The sequence below is a fragment of the Ambystoma mexicanum genome, chromosome 10 (assembly GCF_040938575.1).
Source record: "Ambystoma mexicanum isolate Mex_15411 chromosome 10, UKY_AmexF1_1, whole genome shotgun sequence".
Lineage (NCBI taxonomy): Eukaryota > Metazoa > Chordata > Amphibia > Caudata > Ambystomatidae > Ambystoma > Ambystoma mexicanum.
In genome coordinates, this window is record NC_090932.1 from 1676108380 (window position 1) to 1676125322 (window position 16943).

General features: G+C 50.3%; 1 protein-coding gene across 1 annotated transcript in view; it reads right to left on the minus strand.

Annotated features, from left to right (window-relative positions):
* PIWIL1 (piwi like RNA-mediated gene silencing 1) overlaps positions 1-16943 on the minus strand; it is a 1334367-nt gene that overhangs the window by 1026122 nt on the left and 291302 nt on the right. Inside the window, exons 4-5 of the mRNA XM_069620111.1 lie at positions 7628-7753; positions 7323-7534 (exon numbers count right to left, since the gene is read on the minus strand). Coding sequence (XP_069476212.1) covers positions 7323-7534; positions 7628-7753 — 338 coding nt within the window. The remainder of the gene's footprint in view (positions 1-7322; positions 7535-7627; positions 7754-16943) is intronic.

Below are 16943 nucleotides of genomic sequence, written 5' to 3' on the forward strand. Positions count from 1 at the left end.
ATCATGGAGTGAAACGATCCAATCTCGTCGGGCGGAGAAGCCCGGGTGGGAGGTGACGACGGCAGATCCTCGTCGTAAACCTCGTCGTCTGTACCCGTCGCGGCCGTGTCAGTCCCTGTATCATCCCCACGTGTCGTGGACAGGGAGGAGGGCTGAACAGGGCGCGATGGCTGAAAAGGAGGTGGAGGATGAATCCTTCTCTTAGGGGGAGGGCTCCCAGAAGGGCCTGGCTCCGGGTCCCCCGTTGGGAGCGGTTCCTCCTCTGGTGGTAACGGCAGTCTCGTCCTTATCTCCGAGCATAAGGACTGTATAGCCAACAAAATGGCCGCCGAGTTGTCTTGCGGCACTGGTTGAGGGGAGTCCGACGGGCGGTCAGGAGCCCCGTCGGCACCCTCGACGTTATCATCGTCTCCTACGTCGGGGTCCCTCCCGACGGGCTGGTCTTCTTCCACGCCAACGCCGTGGCTGAAGACTTCGATCAGCTCTTCCTCAGAGGTTGAGGCCGAATCCACGACAACCTCCTGCCTCCCCTTTTTCTTCTCCGTCGGAGGTTTCACGGGGGTCCTGTCGATGGGCATAAAAGAGGACTCCCTCCGCGGTGGCAGGGAGACTGAGCCCAGAGGTCGCCACCACTGGTGTAGCCTCCACATGCTGAGCCAGGGCCACCGCGACTGTCTCGATAGAGGCCTTGGCCGGATGGATTAAGGCTTTCACCACCTTAGGTGCGCTCACCGCCTTCTCCTTGGGGGGAGGGTCACTGCCTCGCTCCCCCTCCGATGGGGCCTTCGAGCCCGACCGGGGTCTCTCCAGGAGCTTCGCCGGGTGCTCGGCCTTCCTCTTACCCGAACCAGAGCGTTGGCTCGTGGTTGATGGCGCCGGGGAGGATGCGCCCTGCCAGGCGCCCGTAGAGCCCGACCGTTCGGCGCTCTCGGTGCCAGCGGACTTGCGGGGCTTGGCCTTGTGTGACCCCCGTCGACGGGGCGTCCTCAAAGGTCTTAGAAGACCGCTCGGACTTCTTTTTCTTCTCGCCTGACGGGCTCTTCCCTTCCAGCCAGTTGGCGAGACGTTGATGGCGGTCCTTCATGGTCCGCTGCGACATATTGCCGCAAAACGCAGTCCTTCTCCACGTGCGTCTTGTCCTCATGTAGGCAGTAAAGACAAAGGGAGTGTTCGTCCCCCCAAGACATTCTGAAGCTGGCATCCAGGGCAGACCCTGAACAGCTTTCCGGGCGTCGAGCTTCCCTTCTCCTGGGCCATGTCCGAGATGGGCCTGAGAATCTTCTGGAGTCCTCCAAAAGCGTGGCTCGACGAAATCTTCACCCTTGAGGGGCGTAGACGAATCCGACACGGGTCCCCGTTGATCGGATGAAGAAACGGTGGAGCTTGAGGCTCTTTTGACTGAAAAAGAGGAATTTTTTGAGAAAAAACATGAAAAAATAGCACTAACCCTCGAGAGCAATAGCACGAGGATCCCAACACTTGAACGTGCGGTAAAAATCTGAAGATGGCTGCCAGAGGCGGGGCCTAGGTAGAGGGCAGTCATTCGCTGTTGTCAGTATGACGCAGAGATCAGTGATTGGTTACTACTACGAAAGAGATCAGAAACGAAACTGATACTGATTTTTTCTTTACCGAGGATTCCCAGCCTGACGACGGGGAATATTCATGAGCATGTGAATCCATGCCAGACCCCATGCTGGAGAAGGACCATATTTTTCCTTGCAAGTTAACTCGCATGTCAACGGCAAACGGCAGGGCACCACAGTGATGTGCCCGGAAGATGAACTGATCAAGTGCAGCAAATAAACAATAGCCCAAGTAGCGACTACGTGTAGGCAAATATGGTCCTAATACATCACAAGGCTGATATGGATTGCAACAATGGAGAAGCCCATGCGAATAAAGAGACAAAGAGTATGAAGTTTGTTTTAAGAATGAAGGAACAGTTTCTGTTGGCGCAAACACAGTGCAGCCACACTCTTGCGATCCCTGAGATGATGAAAGGTACGGCAGCAGTGATGGATTACTACTGGGTTTGTGGCCAGCAAGCCTACATTCACCTCCCCATCGTCCTGGAGTGGTAAGTGTTCACTGGCCACCCTGCACTCAGTACTACTAGTAATCCCGGAACACCACCTGAAGAGCGAAGAAATGCCTGTCAAGGTGCCAACAGCCACTTCAGCACCATCACACAGTAATTGTCAGATGCTGCCAGAAAAGACGATTTCAACAGCTGAAAAGAGAGAAGAGATCGAACTATGTCTCGAAAGACTTGTACGCACTGCTCGGAGGAATATGGGATTAGTATCGACTTTCTTCTCACCCGAGTCTTTCTTTACATCTTTTTTGGATCCTGGGGTACAAGCAGCTGATAGGCGCCAAGTAGGTTCAGATCATCCGATGGGAGCTAATCCAGCTGGGCAATGACACAGAGAATGGGTTAAACGCCATCAAAGTAGTGCTCCGTGCATTGAGTCTCATGATGATTTAAACTGCTACATGCTGGATTTGCTAACAGCCATAGAAGGAGGAGTGTGTAAAAAGTTGGGAAACAGCTGCTGCACTTCTGTACCCCTGGAGGATTCCAATAACGGGTCACTATCCCACGTCATTGGATAGCTGGATACATTTCTAATGCCAGATCCTATGCATTGTAAAATCTTAGTATGGTGGATGCAAATTCAGTCCCTTCCAGGAAGCGGCTTGTCCTAAAAATGAACTAGAGAATTCTGCGGTGACTAGCAATGGCAGAGCTCACAAAGTGACGCACCAGCAGTCTACTGTCCGTCAAGAGTCTATGCAGGCTAAAAAAGGGATTTACATGCTTGGTGCACAAAATGCAGACTATTAAGTGTGGGAAGTGCCTACAGGGCCCAGATAAATATGAGTACAATGAGTGGAATTGAGAGAATGACTGGAAAATGTTTTTATACATATCATAGGTGACAACATCAAAATATGAAAGTATGCATCTTTCATGTCTAGTGTTGTCATGTAGTCCCCCTGAGATAGCAGGGGAATTACCTCCTGTAATGTTACCATACGAAATTTTTGTGGTTTTACAAATTTGTTCGCTGGGCGCAGATCTAGTATAGGGCGCATGGTTAGGTCCTTTTTGGGTACAAGTACACTGAATTAATACCTTCCATTACCTGAGATAGCGGCACGACCTCTATTGCTCCTTTCGGTAGCAGCTGTTCTACTTCTTGCAAGAGGATGACGAGGTGTTCTGGTGACAGGCGTCCCCCCCTTGGAGGTCTGTAGGTGGGGGACCGATTGAACTCTATACAGTACCCGTGGGCTACGGTTGACAATACCTACCGGTCAGATGTTATTCCCTCCCATGCTGATAGGAACGATGTTATCCGGCCCCCAACCGGAGACACATGGGAGGGGACCCGAACCTTCGGGTCATTTGGTGTTACTTGCCAGGGTACCTCTGGGGCTGGAGCCCCGGCCTCTGCCCTTGCCACGGCGTTGTCCTCTTTGGTTATACTGGTTACCGGTACTCTGATTAGAGGGCCAGTTGCCCGCAGTGTAATGCTGTTGCTGCTGTTGGCGTTGGCCACGAAAAAAGCACTTGTTCCCAAATCCCCGCCTGTTTGGAGGCTTTGAGATTTGGTCCAAGGTCTTTATGGTGTTGAATTCTTTCTTTGCATTTTCCAGTGCGTCGTCCACTGCCATTACAAAGAGATTAGACTCTTCTATTGGCTTATTAATGAGTGACGCCTGCGTTTCTGCCTTGATACTGGAATTGCGAAGCCAGACGTGATGCTTCAGCAGAATTCCCTGCACCAAAGACCGACCAGCAGTTTCTGCCGCATCTAGAGTGTTCTTAATGATGCTCCTTCTGTAACTGTAGCCAATAAGCGAGATCTTAGAGGTTCAGGGGCTTCTTCGATGTCCTGCTTAAGCTTTCCCCATTGAGCATCAGCATAGCTTGCCAACAATGTATTATGGCAATCCTAATTGAAAACGCTGCCGAGGCGGAAATTCTTTTGTCCAAGGCATAAAGCTTTTTCCCCTTCTTTATCTGGGGGTGCCTCGCTGGTTGACAGTGGAACCCCAGCCCTCTTCCTTGTGTTAGTCACCACTAAGGAGTCCGGGACTGAGTGACCCCTGATCTATAATGGGTCTGACTGAGCGGGTGAGAACAATTTCTCGATTCTTGGATTGACCCCTCTTATCAGCGCGGGGGTGGACAGCGATGGGGTGAGTCGTCTCTTAACCGAGGCGAGGATAGGAATAGTTTGACTAGTGGGATGTTTTTCTTTAATAATCCTTTCGACGAAATCAGTATATGGGGTGACCTCCCCAGTTTCAACTTCAAAATGCGCTGCTGCCTTCCTCAGTAGCGCATTGAAGGAGGGCTGATCATCTACTGGAGATGGGTTCCTGACCGGTGTGGTCTGAGGAGAAGGAATGTCTATAATGTCGGGGTCTGTAGACTCGGATGGCGACTGCCAGGGCTGTAAGCCACCTTCACCTGGGTCCTCCTCGTAGCCCTCCTCACCCATGTTAGTGTCATCATGAAAACATTCTCCCTCTTGTTGGTCTTCATTATTCACAAATTCATCCTCTTCCTGGAAGTGAGATTCCTCTTCAGTGAAGTCGTATGAGTTCATGTCTTCCTGTAGGGGGTTAAAGAGCTTCGGGTATTTAGCCCATGGCCCCTCCTGGAGTACCTCCCTTGGCCTCTTGGGTGTCCTATTTTCTGGGATGGCCATGAACCTGTCTAGCTTGTCCATACATGACTGGAACCTCTCTATAGTCCAGTAAGGTAGGCCAAAGCGGTCTGGGAGTGAAAAGTGAGTTCCCTCTCCCTGTAGTTGCTTAGTTCTGTCCCATAGCGTCGAAGAGTCCCTTCGCCTTCTGAGAAATCCTCTTGCTGGCTAGGGTCTTCTGTCGACGGTGGGAGCTGTCCCAGCCTACCCTCCGGCGTCCTTGGCGTTTCTTTGGCCTTGTGAGCGGTTTTCGCCGTGTCACCCGCCGTCCGTCTCTGGCCGTCTTTAGAAGCTATACGCGCGAGGCTTTCGGCGATGAGCTTCTCCGTCGAGGGATCGCCGCCGTCGCGCTAGACAATGCAGAGTCTTTACTGGCAACGTACGCACTCTTGCGAGGCGCGTCGCCCGAGGATTTGGGGTTAGCACCCTTATTTACAGAAAGCCCAGTCGCCAGTCGCAGAAGCGTTGGCGGGGAGGGCTTGCGACCCTTCCGGTCGGCGGAAGATGTCGGTGTACCCGACGCCTCCGTTGACGCTATGGCTGCCTTCGTCTTCGACTAATGTGTGCCGTGGGGTATGTGCTTATGTGTTTTTCTGTGTTCGTCCTTGTCGCCGGGGTGTTCATCCCCATAAGCGGGGCGTGAGCCGGGCTTGTCGGGGCCGGGGACAGACGAGGAGTGGGAACGCTCCTTCGAGAGGTCTACAACCTCTGTTGCGGAGGCCGTGTAATCACTGTCCCTGTGACATTCAGCGGCGGCGGCAGCTGGCGAGGAGTCAGACCTAGACATCGCCTTTGGACCCTGCGGTCCTTTAAAGTTTTGGGTTTAAGTAACTTACAGGCCGCACAGCAGTCCTCTTTGTGATCGAGGGGTTACACCGTTTGTGCTGGTCCTTCCAGGTAAACTTGCCCTTTCAACGCGGGCAAAACCTAAAGGGCGTCCTCTCCATAGCTGAGGGCATGAAATGTGATTACGACCTCGAAAGAGATGGAGGGGAAAGAGAAAGGCATTCTCAGAGTGTTAAAGAAATGACCAACAACCCCACTCTCCCTACTGTGTTAGGCCGGCAAGGCCCGGCCACGTGTTCAGCAGCGCCGAAGAATCTCCTCCGCTCGGCCCTCCGTCGAAGATCTTGATCGGCAGAGAACAGCTTGGCAGCTACATCGAGGGAGGGATCTATGTGATAGTTAATAATAAACAACCAAGGGTCGAGGAAATGATTTCGCAATGTCTCTCGAGGAGCTCCGCATAAAGGCGACCAATAACTGGGCGGAAAAACAATTCGAGGTACCTTGACGCGTGAGGGGTTGTGGGTACACTGCACGTCACTATAGGGATAGTGTTACAGACACGCCTTGTCGACGTCCCCTTTTCGACTACGAAAAACAAAATGCAATACTCCGCAGTGACCACTGGATGTCGGACTATGCACAGCATGTGATTCTAAGCAGATTAACAAACATCAGAAATATATATATTTTTTAAATAAATCACTTATCTGCTTCACAGGCACTTCCTGTAAACCAATAATTTATGATGAAACTAGATGCCTCTGAGAACAACTCAAACACTCTTTCCAGCAAGAAAGACAGTTGAAATCTCAAGGTGGGCTGCAGGAGCACAGCTGCATACTCCAGGTCCCATTGGTGGGGACAATAAGCACCCATAATAATGTGGATGGTCTGCAAAATGGATTTCTGTTCTCCTTTGAGAAAAGGGTTAAAACCAGCCTGACAATGGGGAATCTATTAAAGACCCAATGCTGGAGAACTTGTTCTTCCAAGTTTGTGGACGTACCACATTGTGTTTGTATTCGACTATGCAAGGAACTGCTCACGGATGGGAGATTAGCTAGAAGTCTGCGCAATCTGTCTGGCTCTAAAAAGCTTACTCGAGGAACATCCTTTCCTTCTGACCAGCGTCCATGTGGCAAGAAGAATACCATGTGGGATCCACAGCCCTCCTAAGGCTTCTGAAAGGCAACATTTAATTCAGGTGGTCTTTGCACCACCAGCTCAGATTACTTGACATGGGAATTATTACCCGTTCCTTCAGATCGTTGGAACCATTGTTCCACCAGACATTACTGAAGGAAGCATGTGAAGACTGGAGGGATAATGCAAAGCGCGAGGTCATTAACGCCAAAATGGACAATACTTTCTTGTCTGTGATGAGAACCGCTGGCGACACTGCTTAGCAATTCAGCTTTATCAAGTAAATTCTCTACTCAAATCTTCCTGGGACAGAGGCCGAAGTAGATCCCCAAAGAAAGTGGCTCTTTGAGACTGGATCTTATGTGGACTTCTTGAGGTTGGCAGGACAACCAAGATTTACAGAAATAAAAGATGGCAAATCTTGGTACGCAATTTGTTCTTAGTCTGCTTTTACCAACCAATCAAGATATGAGTCGAATATTTCCTTCCGTTTTTAAATGCGCCGCTAGTAATGCCAAGCATTTATGAGAACCATATACTGTGACCTGTTAAATTGCTCTTGCATAACTTTGTCTCAAACGGCAAATCCACATGTTTAAAAATATATACTTTTTTGGAAACGGAATATAAAAATGTAAGGAGTAAGAATAATATTTTTTACTGTACCTTTTCCAATCTCTTAACCAGAAATAACATGGTTCCATCAAATGCATGCACTTTTCCAATGAGTTCCTCATGTTGAAATAACAAAGCTATTCTCAATCGTCTGGATTCCATCTCAGGGTTGTAGTCTATGTGGTACTGGTATAATACCCACTGGGGCCGAGATGTCAATCTAAAATGGTTGGTGCTCAACTTAATGGTGGTACCTGAAACACCTAAGAAAAAACAAAATCAAAGCAGAATTGTATTCAATATATCCCCCACTAATTCATGACAGGTGATAGTGTGGTAGTGCTGTAAACCTATACCTGTTTTGGATTCCTTGACATGCTCTATAGACTGACGTGTGTTGACTCCAATGTCATGATAATCACGCCGACGGCCACCTCGTTCTCCAAGAGACAATTCCTGAAAACCAGCTGACAGCTTAAGTTCTGCGTTGGAAGAAAAAAATATAAATTGGTGCGGTACCAGTCATTTTTTTACAATGTCTGACCTTCAAATCCTCCATATAGAGAAATACATGTGAAGTGTCTGACAATACTATAGTGTGGGTCAATTGAAAATGAGAAAAACACAACCACAGTGCTCAATACCTGTGGAAAATGGCAATGTCTTAAATAGTCATGACTGTACCCAATGTCAAATTCTAGCATCTGATAACTGATCACGTTACTTACCTTTGCATGTTTATCACCCAAAAATAGGACTCCCGATTGTCACAGCGACTACAGCACTTACTATGCAGAATTAAATCTTTCAACTTCTCTAGCAAACTACAACTGCTGAAAGTGAGCGTTAGATTTGTGGAAGCATGTGTTCATTTTATCAATATGTATCTGAATTCTTTTAAAGTATAGCTCTTTCATACATGTTTTAAGTTGGAAATTTATTTTACGAATTAAATTAACAGGGTACTACTGCGAGACCATCATTAAGTTTGCCTGAAAATATGAAATCACAAACCTTAGAGAGATGGTGGTACAAATGCTAGGAGGCTTGAAAGTAGATCAGGCTGCTGGTATGAAAACTTGCATCAGGCCTTGGCATGGTTCTACCCATATTGGGCCACTAAAAACTTGTCTTCCCTTCCTCTCCTTCCCCCAGAAGCTCACGGTCTCCAGAGCCCTGGTTCTCTCAAAGATGGACTACTGTAACAGCCTCTATCTTAATCTGTCTGCCTTCACTCTCCGCCCTCTGCAACTCATCCAGAACAGGACTGCAAGACTTGTCCTTGGCCTCAAGCCCAGGGACTGTATCTCTACAGGACTGAAATCTCTACACTGGCTCCCTGTGGCTGCGAGGATTAAGTTCAAAACCCTCTGCATTGTCCACAAGGCCTTCTGGGGCCTGGGGCCTAAATACCTTCAACTATCTCTTCCTAAATATCTTCCTTCCCGAGCCCTTTGCTCATCTGTCTCCAACTCCCTCAGGGTCAGCCGCTTCTCGAAGCAACGAGCTGGGGGTAGATCTCACTCTACGGCAGGGGCCTCCCTCTGGAACAGCCTTCCTGCCTCCCTGAAACTTGAGGAGAACCATCTTCGGTTCCGGAAGCACCTCAAAACCTTCCTCTTTGCTTCTGCTTTATCTCTCCGTCTCCCCTGCTAAATTCTTCATTGAAACTGCACTGAACCTGCACCTGGGCCACTGTCACCGACCTCGGTCCTTGGCCCAGCCACTCCCCACTTGCACTGCTTCCCTGGCCCTGCACTGCAGGACTTTCTCTGCATCCATACAGCCCCCCCCCTCCCAGCACTTGTCTGCACTTACCTTGCACTTGCCACCAGCTGGCCCCATTTATTTATTTTTTATTCTACTCTGTTCAGCACTTCCCCCCTCTCCCCCCCTTCCCCTTGCACTTTTTCCCTTACCCCTGCACTTGCGCGATCTGAATGACACCTGCCCTAGTAGGATCGTTGTCTGTCTTTCCCCCCTGCTGCCCCCTCCCTGCCTCGTCGCGCCTTGAAACACACTTGTATAGGTGCGTTACAAATGCCATATCATAACCATCTGTGAACGTGGGCAGCCAAATCCCGCTTGACTTTCAACTGCCCCACACAGCAAAAACTTGATGGACGAAAACGTAGTCTGCTTTCTTCATAAGGCAATCCTACACGTGTTTGTCAATTTTTATTTGGCATGACACGTAGAGTATTTGTGTTTCGCACTTCGCCTCTGATCCCATATGGTCGAGGCTGGTAGGTGCATGTGATTCTAAGCGGCTAAGGATACCCCCAAGATGTAAGACACCTTCTGATTTCATGCATATCTACACTAGCACTTACAAATATTTTGCTAGATTTGTACATCACATCGATTGGCTCCGTACTCAAGAGTTTTGGTATAGGCTTTCGGCTGGGAAAAAAAATGTTCTCGTCTATTGACCTAAATTTATTAAATAAATTGCATTTTATAGAAATTACACTATAATGGAGAGTAGGTGGATTTGAAATCTAAATTTTGTTTTTGTTCTCAATTTTAAGTTAAAGGAACAGCACTGTTATAGAAAAAAGTATTATAACCTTGATCAATAATTGATATACCGGTATATTGTCTTTGTATGACTAACTGCAAAATAAACTGAAAAAAAAGATTCTAAGCGGATAAAAGCCACAAAAAGACCATCACTGGCTCAGATTCACCTGCTTTAAGAGACTAGCAACAGTGCCTCAAGTTGGGGTTGAGTTGAGAACAGCTAAAAACAAATGCTTTAGAAAAAACAGTTCCACATGGGTCTCTACCCCCGCTTCAAAATCTACACAATGTTCTACGAATGTATGCACTGAATGCATTACAAAGTTTGCCTAACATTATTTTAACATTAAAAGCTAGCGTTGCTCCACTGGCGAGTTAAGTGTGCTCCAACAGTGAACAGAAGGGGTTTAAGTGCAACAAATCAATAATAATAATATGCAACTAACATTCGATCGTGCAATGGTACATTCACAGGCTGTATGAATATTCCCCGTAGACATGCTGGGAATCCTCAGTAACAGAGCAGTTTATTCTTAAAACTGAAACTTCATTCATTTTAGTGCTCTGGTATTGGGTCATATTGCCCACAGTCACTATAAAGGGCTGTGAGCTCCACCTCTGGGGGCCATTTTAAAGTTTTGCATAGTGCACATAAAGTGGCGACAATAAGAGCCAAGCAGAGAAGGCGGGAGGGTCGCATGTGGAGAATGCATGCTGGAGAAGAGCAAGTTATTAACCAACTTGTAACCTTATTTCGACTGGATGTTCCTGAAACGTATTCCACATCTTTGACATGTAATGTCCACAGCAGTGTACTTTCGGAAACTTTTCCGGCAGAGGAAGTCTTGGGTCGAAGTCCCTCGAAGGCCTCCGTTGAGGGCGACATCACTGGATGTCATAAATAGGACGCACGGCGCCCATAGCCTCAAGTGTATGTTTTTTCCTCCATAACATGTGACATGCACCCATCCCATGCCTGTTTGACTGCACATAGCCTTGAGGGAACATAAGCTGCAATAGCACAGGCAATTCTCCAGAGGGGCAGGCTGGTAGGGCGATGTGGAATATGTTGGAGGAACATCCAGTCGAAAGAACGTTACCAGTTGGTAAGTAACTTGTTCTTCGAATGGATTCTGTCCTCCAACGTATTCCACATCTTTGACAGACTCCCAAAGCAGTACCAGAAAATGGAGGAGGGAAAAGAATTTAGAATACCAAGTCAGATGGCAGAATAAAGAACCGCATTACCAAAGGCCATATCTTACCCATGGAGCGTATCCAGGGAGTAATGTTTGACAAAGGTGTGGATAGAAGCCCATGTGGCTGCGCCACATAAATTTCTAATAGGAACACCATGCTGCAGGGCTGTGTAAGTAGCCACTCCCCTAGCGGAATGAGCCAGGGTCCTTGCCCGCCAATCAGTAACATTCAGTAATGGTGAGGCTAATCCACCTGGACAAGGTCTGTTTGGTAACAGCCTGGTCCAATCAGTGTCCAGCATACCCCACAAACAGTTGATCGTCCACCCTTACCCTGGACATCCTAGAAATATAAAAGCTCAGAGCTCTCCTAGGGTCCAACCTATGGAGTCACTCCTCTTCCTTACCAGGATGAGGAGGATGATTGAAAGACTGAAGAACCACTTTCTGGCTTAAATGAAATACAGATACTACCTTAGGTAGAAAGGAAGGGCGTACCCTCAGTACAACCCTATCCTTGTGAAACACTGTAAAGGGCAGCTTAGATGAAAGTGCCTGCAATTCACTCACTCTGCGAGCGGAAGTTAATGCAACCAAGAACACTGTCTTGAAAGACAACAGTCTCAAAGGACAAGAGTGCAAAGGTTCAAATGAAGCACCCATCAGGAATCTCAAGACCAAATTCAGATCCCAAACCGGCACCTGGAACGAAGACGGCGGGAACACATTAGTGAGCCCTTTAAGAAATTGGGAAATAAAAAGAATCTTAAAATAATAACATTCTTCAGACGAGCGCTTGAAGATGGACAGCGCCGCCAGGTAACCTTTAATGGTACCTATTTGAAGGCCCCTGTGGGCCAAAGAAAGCAAGACAGATAGAACCATGGGAATGGAACACTGAAAAGGATCAACATTTTTTCCTCTGCACCAGTCGCAAAACTTACGCCAACAGTACAGGGATTTTGTTGCTGGCCGCCTGGCTGAAAGCAACACCTCCATCACCTCATCCCGGAGGACCCAATCCTTTTACCTCAACCTTTCAGATACCAAGCTTGAAGGTATAGAGTCCTGAACTCTGGATGGAGAACATGACCCCCACTCCCTCCCCATATCCCTTCCCCCTCTCCAGAGAGCAGATCCTCTCGGTAGAGAAAATGGCGGGGAGGGCAGATGGACATTTCTAGAAGGTCCGGGAACCACGCTCTCCTTACCCAATCCGGAGAAATGAGCATCATGTGGGATCCGAACTTACGCAACACTTGAGGAATGACGGGACCGGAGGAAGCGCGTACAGAAGTAGGAACGACCAATCCACGATGAAGGCGTCTCCTAAAATTCCTCTCGGATGAAATTCCTTTGATCAGAATCTCTCGCACTTCCGGTTGGCACTGGTCACGAAGATCTCCACTTGTGGGGTTCCACAAAGGGCGAAGATCTCCAGAAGGACTTCCTGAGCAAACTCCCACTCGTGAGAGACTGCTGTGCCTGCTCCGAGTGCCTGCCGCCTCATTCTCCTCCACGGCCAGATAAACTGCCGAGAGGGATATTCCCTGCTGGATTGCACAGAACCAGAGCTGCATCGCCTCTCTGCACAACAGGAGTGACTCTATCCCTCCCGCCCCCCTCTTTTGTTGAGGTAAGGCATGGCCACTATCATCAGTCAGGATCTGGACACCCCCCCCCCCACGCACAGACTGCAGAAAAGCCTTCAGTGCCAGCCTGATGGCCCTCAGCTCTAACAGGTTGATGCAGAGTTTGGACTCCGACAGAGACCAGCGACTGCTGGCAGTCAAATCTTCGGCATGAGCTCCCCGTCCTGTGAGGGAAGAGTGTTACTACTGTCATCTCTGGCCATGGTTGCCAAAACGGTTCCCCCTTCATCAAGTTCCCCTCGTTGGCCCACCACAGCAGATCCTGTGAGACCGAGAGTGGAATCGGAACGGGATCCGACATTTTGCCTGAGAATTGAGACCACTGCATTTTGAGTACCCATTGCAGGGATCTCATTCTGGCCTCTGGCACCAGAAAAATGCAGGATGCCATGAGGCCGAGCAACCTTAAGAATTCGAAAGCCGAGAGACTCTGGGCATGTTGAAACTTTTCTGCCATCTGCACAATGATATGAACCCTCACCTTGGGAGGCGAGCACTTCCAAGGACGCGTCCAACAGAGCCAAAAAGTACTGGAGCGGTTGGTAAGGTGTCAGATGCGACTTGTTGAAATTTAGGGAGAAGCGCAGCCTGTGGAGGGTGAGGCAGTTGAGACCGAGATGATCCATCGCTTGCTCGGGAGAACGCGCGCGGATCAGCCAGTCGTCCAGGTAGGGGTAGACATGAATCCCCCTCAGGTTAGATATGCTGCCACCACCACCATTAGCTTGGTGAAAACCCTAGGGGCAGAGATCAATACGAATGGCAGGACTCGAAACAAAGTGCGAGTCGCCAGCCGCAAACCTTAGGTACTTTGTGCTTTGGATGAATCGGCACATTAAAGTAAGCATCCTGTAGGTCCAAAGACACCAACCAATCCTGAAGTTGAAGGGCCTGGAGGACTTGAGAAAGAGTAACCATCTTGAACTTGTCCTTCCTGAGAAGTTTGTTCAACCAACGCAACCAACGCAACAGGCTCAAGGGAAGAAGACTCCGGACTGGATCTTCTCTAGTCGTCCAAGGGTAGATAGCTTAGGACTGCAGCAGGGCTTCAACGGGACTTGGGAGTTGCAGTAGCCGTCTTCTTCTCCACTTCTCTTCGGTTGGAACAAGTTACTTACCTGTAACTGTTGTTCTCCAGCATGGGTCTGGCATGGATTCACATGCTCATGAATATTCCCCGTCAGGCTGGGAATCCTCGGTAAAGAAAAAATCAGTATCAGTTTCGTTTCTGATCTGTCTTTCGTAGTAGTAACCAATCACTGATCTCTGCGTCATACTGACCACAGCCAATGACTGCCCTCTACCTAAGCCCCGCCTCTGGCAGCCATCTTCAGATTTGGTAGCACGTGAAGAGGCAGTATGACCAAGTGAAGAGCCGCAGAGGGGTAGGCGGGAGGGTTTGCATGTGAATCCATGCCAGACCCATGCTGGAGAACAACAGTTACAGGTAAGTAACTTGTTCCTTCTCCAGCATGGGGGTCTGGCATGGATTCACATGCTCATGAATATAAGAATCAATAGCAGTACACACATGCACAACCATGGGGGGTGGTAAAAGGCTCAACATTAAGCAATACAAAAACTCAACATTAAGCATCTCTTACCTCCTCACCAGGCTCACCTTAAGCAAACAGGTTGCGCAGCACTGCTTGGCCGACCCTGGACTCCTCCCTGGAATCCCGATCGACGCAGTAGAATCTCGTGAAGGTGTGCGTCAACCTCCACGTAGCAGCCCTGCAAATGTCCAGCAGGGGCACACCAGATAAGAAGGCCGTAGTAGCAGCGATCGCTCTGGTCGAATGGGCTCTCGGACGGCCTGGCAGCGGTCGGCTAGCCAACCGGTGACAGTGCATGATGCAGCCGGAGAACCATCTGGAAATAGAAGACTTCGAGAGAGCCTTCCCTTGATTCACAGGTCCAAAGTTCACGAACAGCTGTGATGTCCTCCGGAAACTCTTCGTGCGGTCCACGTAGAACTTCAGCGCTCTAGCCACATCCAGCAAGTGCAAGGTCCTCTCGGCCGGCGACGAAGGAGACGGGAAGAAAACAGGTAACACCAAGGGCTCGTTAAGATGGAAGTCCGACGGCACCTTGGGCATAAAGGAGGGGTGCGTCCTAAGCACCACCCTCGAGGCCTGGAAAGTCAAGTACAGTGCTTTGCAGGATAGGGCCTGGATCTCTCCCACTCATCGTGCGGAGGTAATGGCCACCAGGAATGCAGTCTTCCACGACACAAACTTCATCGGTGCGGAGTGCATCGGCTCGAATGGAGGCCCCATGAGCCTGGTCAGCACCACGTTAAGTTCCCACACCGGGGCCTGGGCCTTCACCGGCGGGAACGACCGGAACAGTCCTTTCATAAACTCTTTTACCAGTCGATGGGACCACAGGGACGTCCGTCCTGTGGTTCTGGTATATCTGGAGATCGCCGCCAGATGAATCTTAATGGAGGCATGGGCTAGCCCAGCCTTGGCCAGCGATAGCAGGTACGGCAGCACTTGAGGGGCCGTAATCCGTAGGGGGTTGATCTGTGCTCGGCACCAGATAGAGAACCTCTTCCACTTATGACCGTAGCATTTGAGAGTCGAGGACGCCCTGGCCTTTGCAAGAACCTCTCAGCAATCGGCCGGTATATTGTAGCCTCCAAACTCTAGCGCTGCAGGAGCCAAGCCTGCAGGTTCAGCGACGCTGAGTCGTGGTGGAAGATGGCGCCTCCTTCTCTGGAGAGAAGGTCCGCGTCCGCCGACAGCTTGATGGGAGGGGACACTGACAAGTCCAGAAGGTCCGGGAACCAGATCTGTCTTGGCCACGCCGGTGCGACGAGGATCATCCTGCACCGGGACCTCTTGAGCTGGCTGATGAGTCGAAGCAGCAACGGCAACGGAGGTAACGCATACAGGTATAGGCCATCCCAGGGGAACAAGAACGCATCGCCCATGCTTCTCGGCTGAGGAAACCTGCTGGCGAACCTCTTGCACTTCGAGTTCGTCGCTGTTGCGAACAGGTCGATTTGGGGTTTGCCCCATCGTTGGAAGAGTTGATCCACCTGATCCTGGCACAGTTCCCACTCGTGACACGTGCAGAGCTCCCTGCTGAGCGAGTCGGCGATGGTGTTGCTTTCTCCTGCCAGCTGGAAGGGAACCAGGAACATCCCCTGGGCGACCGCCCAGTGCCACAGATCCTGTGCCTCCTTGGATAGGGCTGGGGATCTGGTGCCTCCCTGCTTCCGTATGTAAAACATTGTGTGGTGTTGTCCGTGAAGATCCTTGAGCGACGGGAGGAACGATTTGAGAGCCCAGAACACGCCTCGGAGTTCCAGGACGTTGATGTGCAGGAGCCTGTCCTCCGGGAGCCAGAGGCCTCTTGCGTGGAGAACGCCCCACCACTGAATCGCCCGCCGGAACACCTCGTTGAGGGGGACCATGTCTTCGAAGGTGCCCGTCGCCTGCATCCAACGGGCGTCGAGAAATTCTTGAAGAGGGCGCATCCGTAGTCTGCAGAGGCGCACCAGGTAGATGCAAGAGGACATCATCCCCAGGAGGGACTTGATGGACCTCACCCGGCCACATCCGTGGCTAGCAGGCGCTGCAGTTTGCCTAGAATGGTCTTCGTCCGTTCTTCCGACGGGGCCGCCAGGCGCCTCACTGTATCGAGCTTCGCTCCCAGAAACAGGGCCACCTGCGACGGCACCAGGTGGGACTTCGGGTAGTTTATGGAGAATCCCAGGTCTGTGAGTAGCTGGACGGTCCACGCGGTGTGTTCGACGCGAGTTCCCTCGTCCTTGAGCGGATGAGCCAGTCGTCCAGTTGGGGTAGACGTGAATCCCCTGCAGGCGCAGCCAAGCTGCCACTGGTGCTAGGCACTTGGTAAAGACCCTGGGGGCCGACTTCAATCCGAACGGCAGTGCTCTGAATTGGTAGTGGCGTCCCTGGACGACGAACCTGAGTAACTTTCGGTGACCTTTGAGGATGGGAACGTTGAAGTAAGCATCCTCCAGGTCCAACGATGATAGAAAGTCGCCTTCCTCCAGCTGTCCCAGTACGTGCTGGAGGGTGACCATCCTGAACTTTTGTGATCTGATGTATTTGTTAAAACGACGAAGGTCCAGGATGGGGCGCCAGCCGCCCGTCTTCTTCCTGACGAGGAAGTACCTTGAGTACACCCTGGAGCCCCGGAGCCTCTTCGGGACAAGCTCGATGGCGCCTTTCCTGAGCATCGCCCGTACTTCCAACAGCAGTTGCGGGACGTGATTTTCCTTCCTGGGCACAGGTGGAACGTGAGGGCACTTCTTCAGGAAT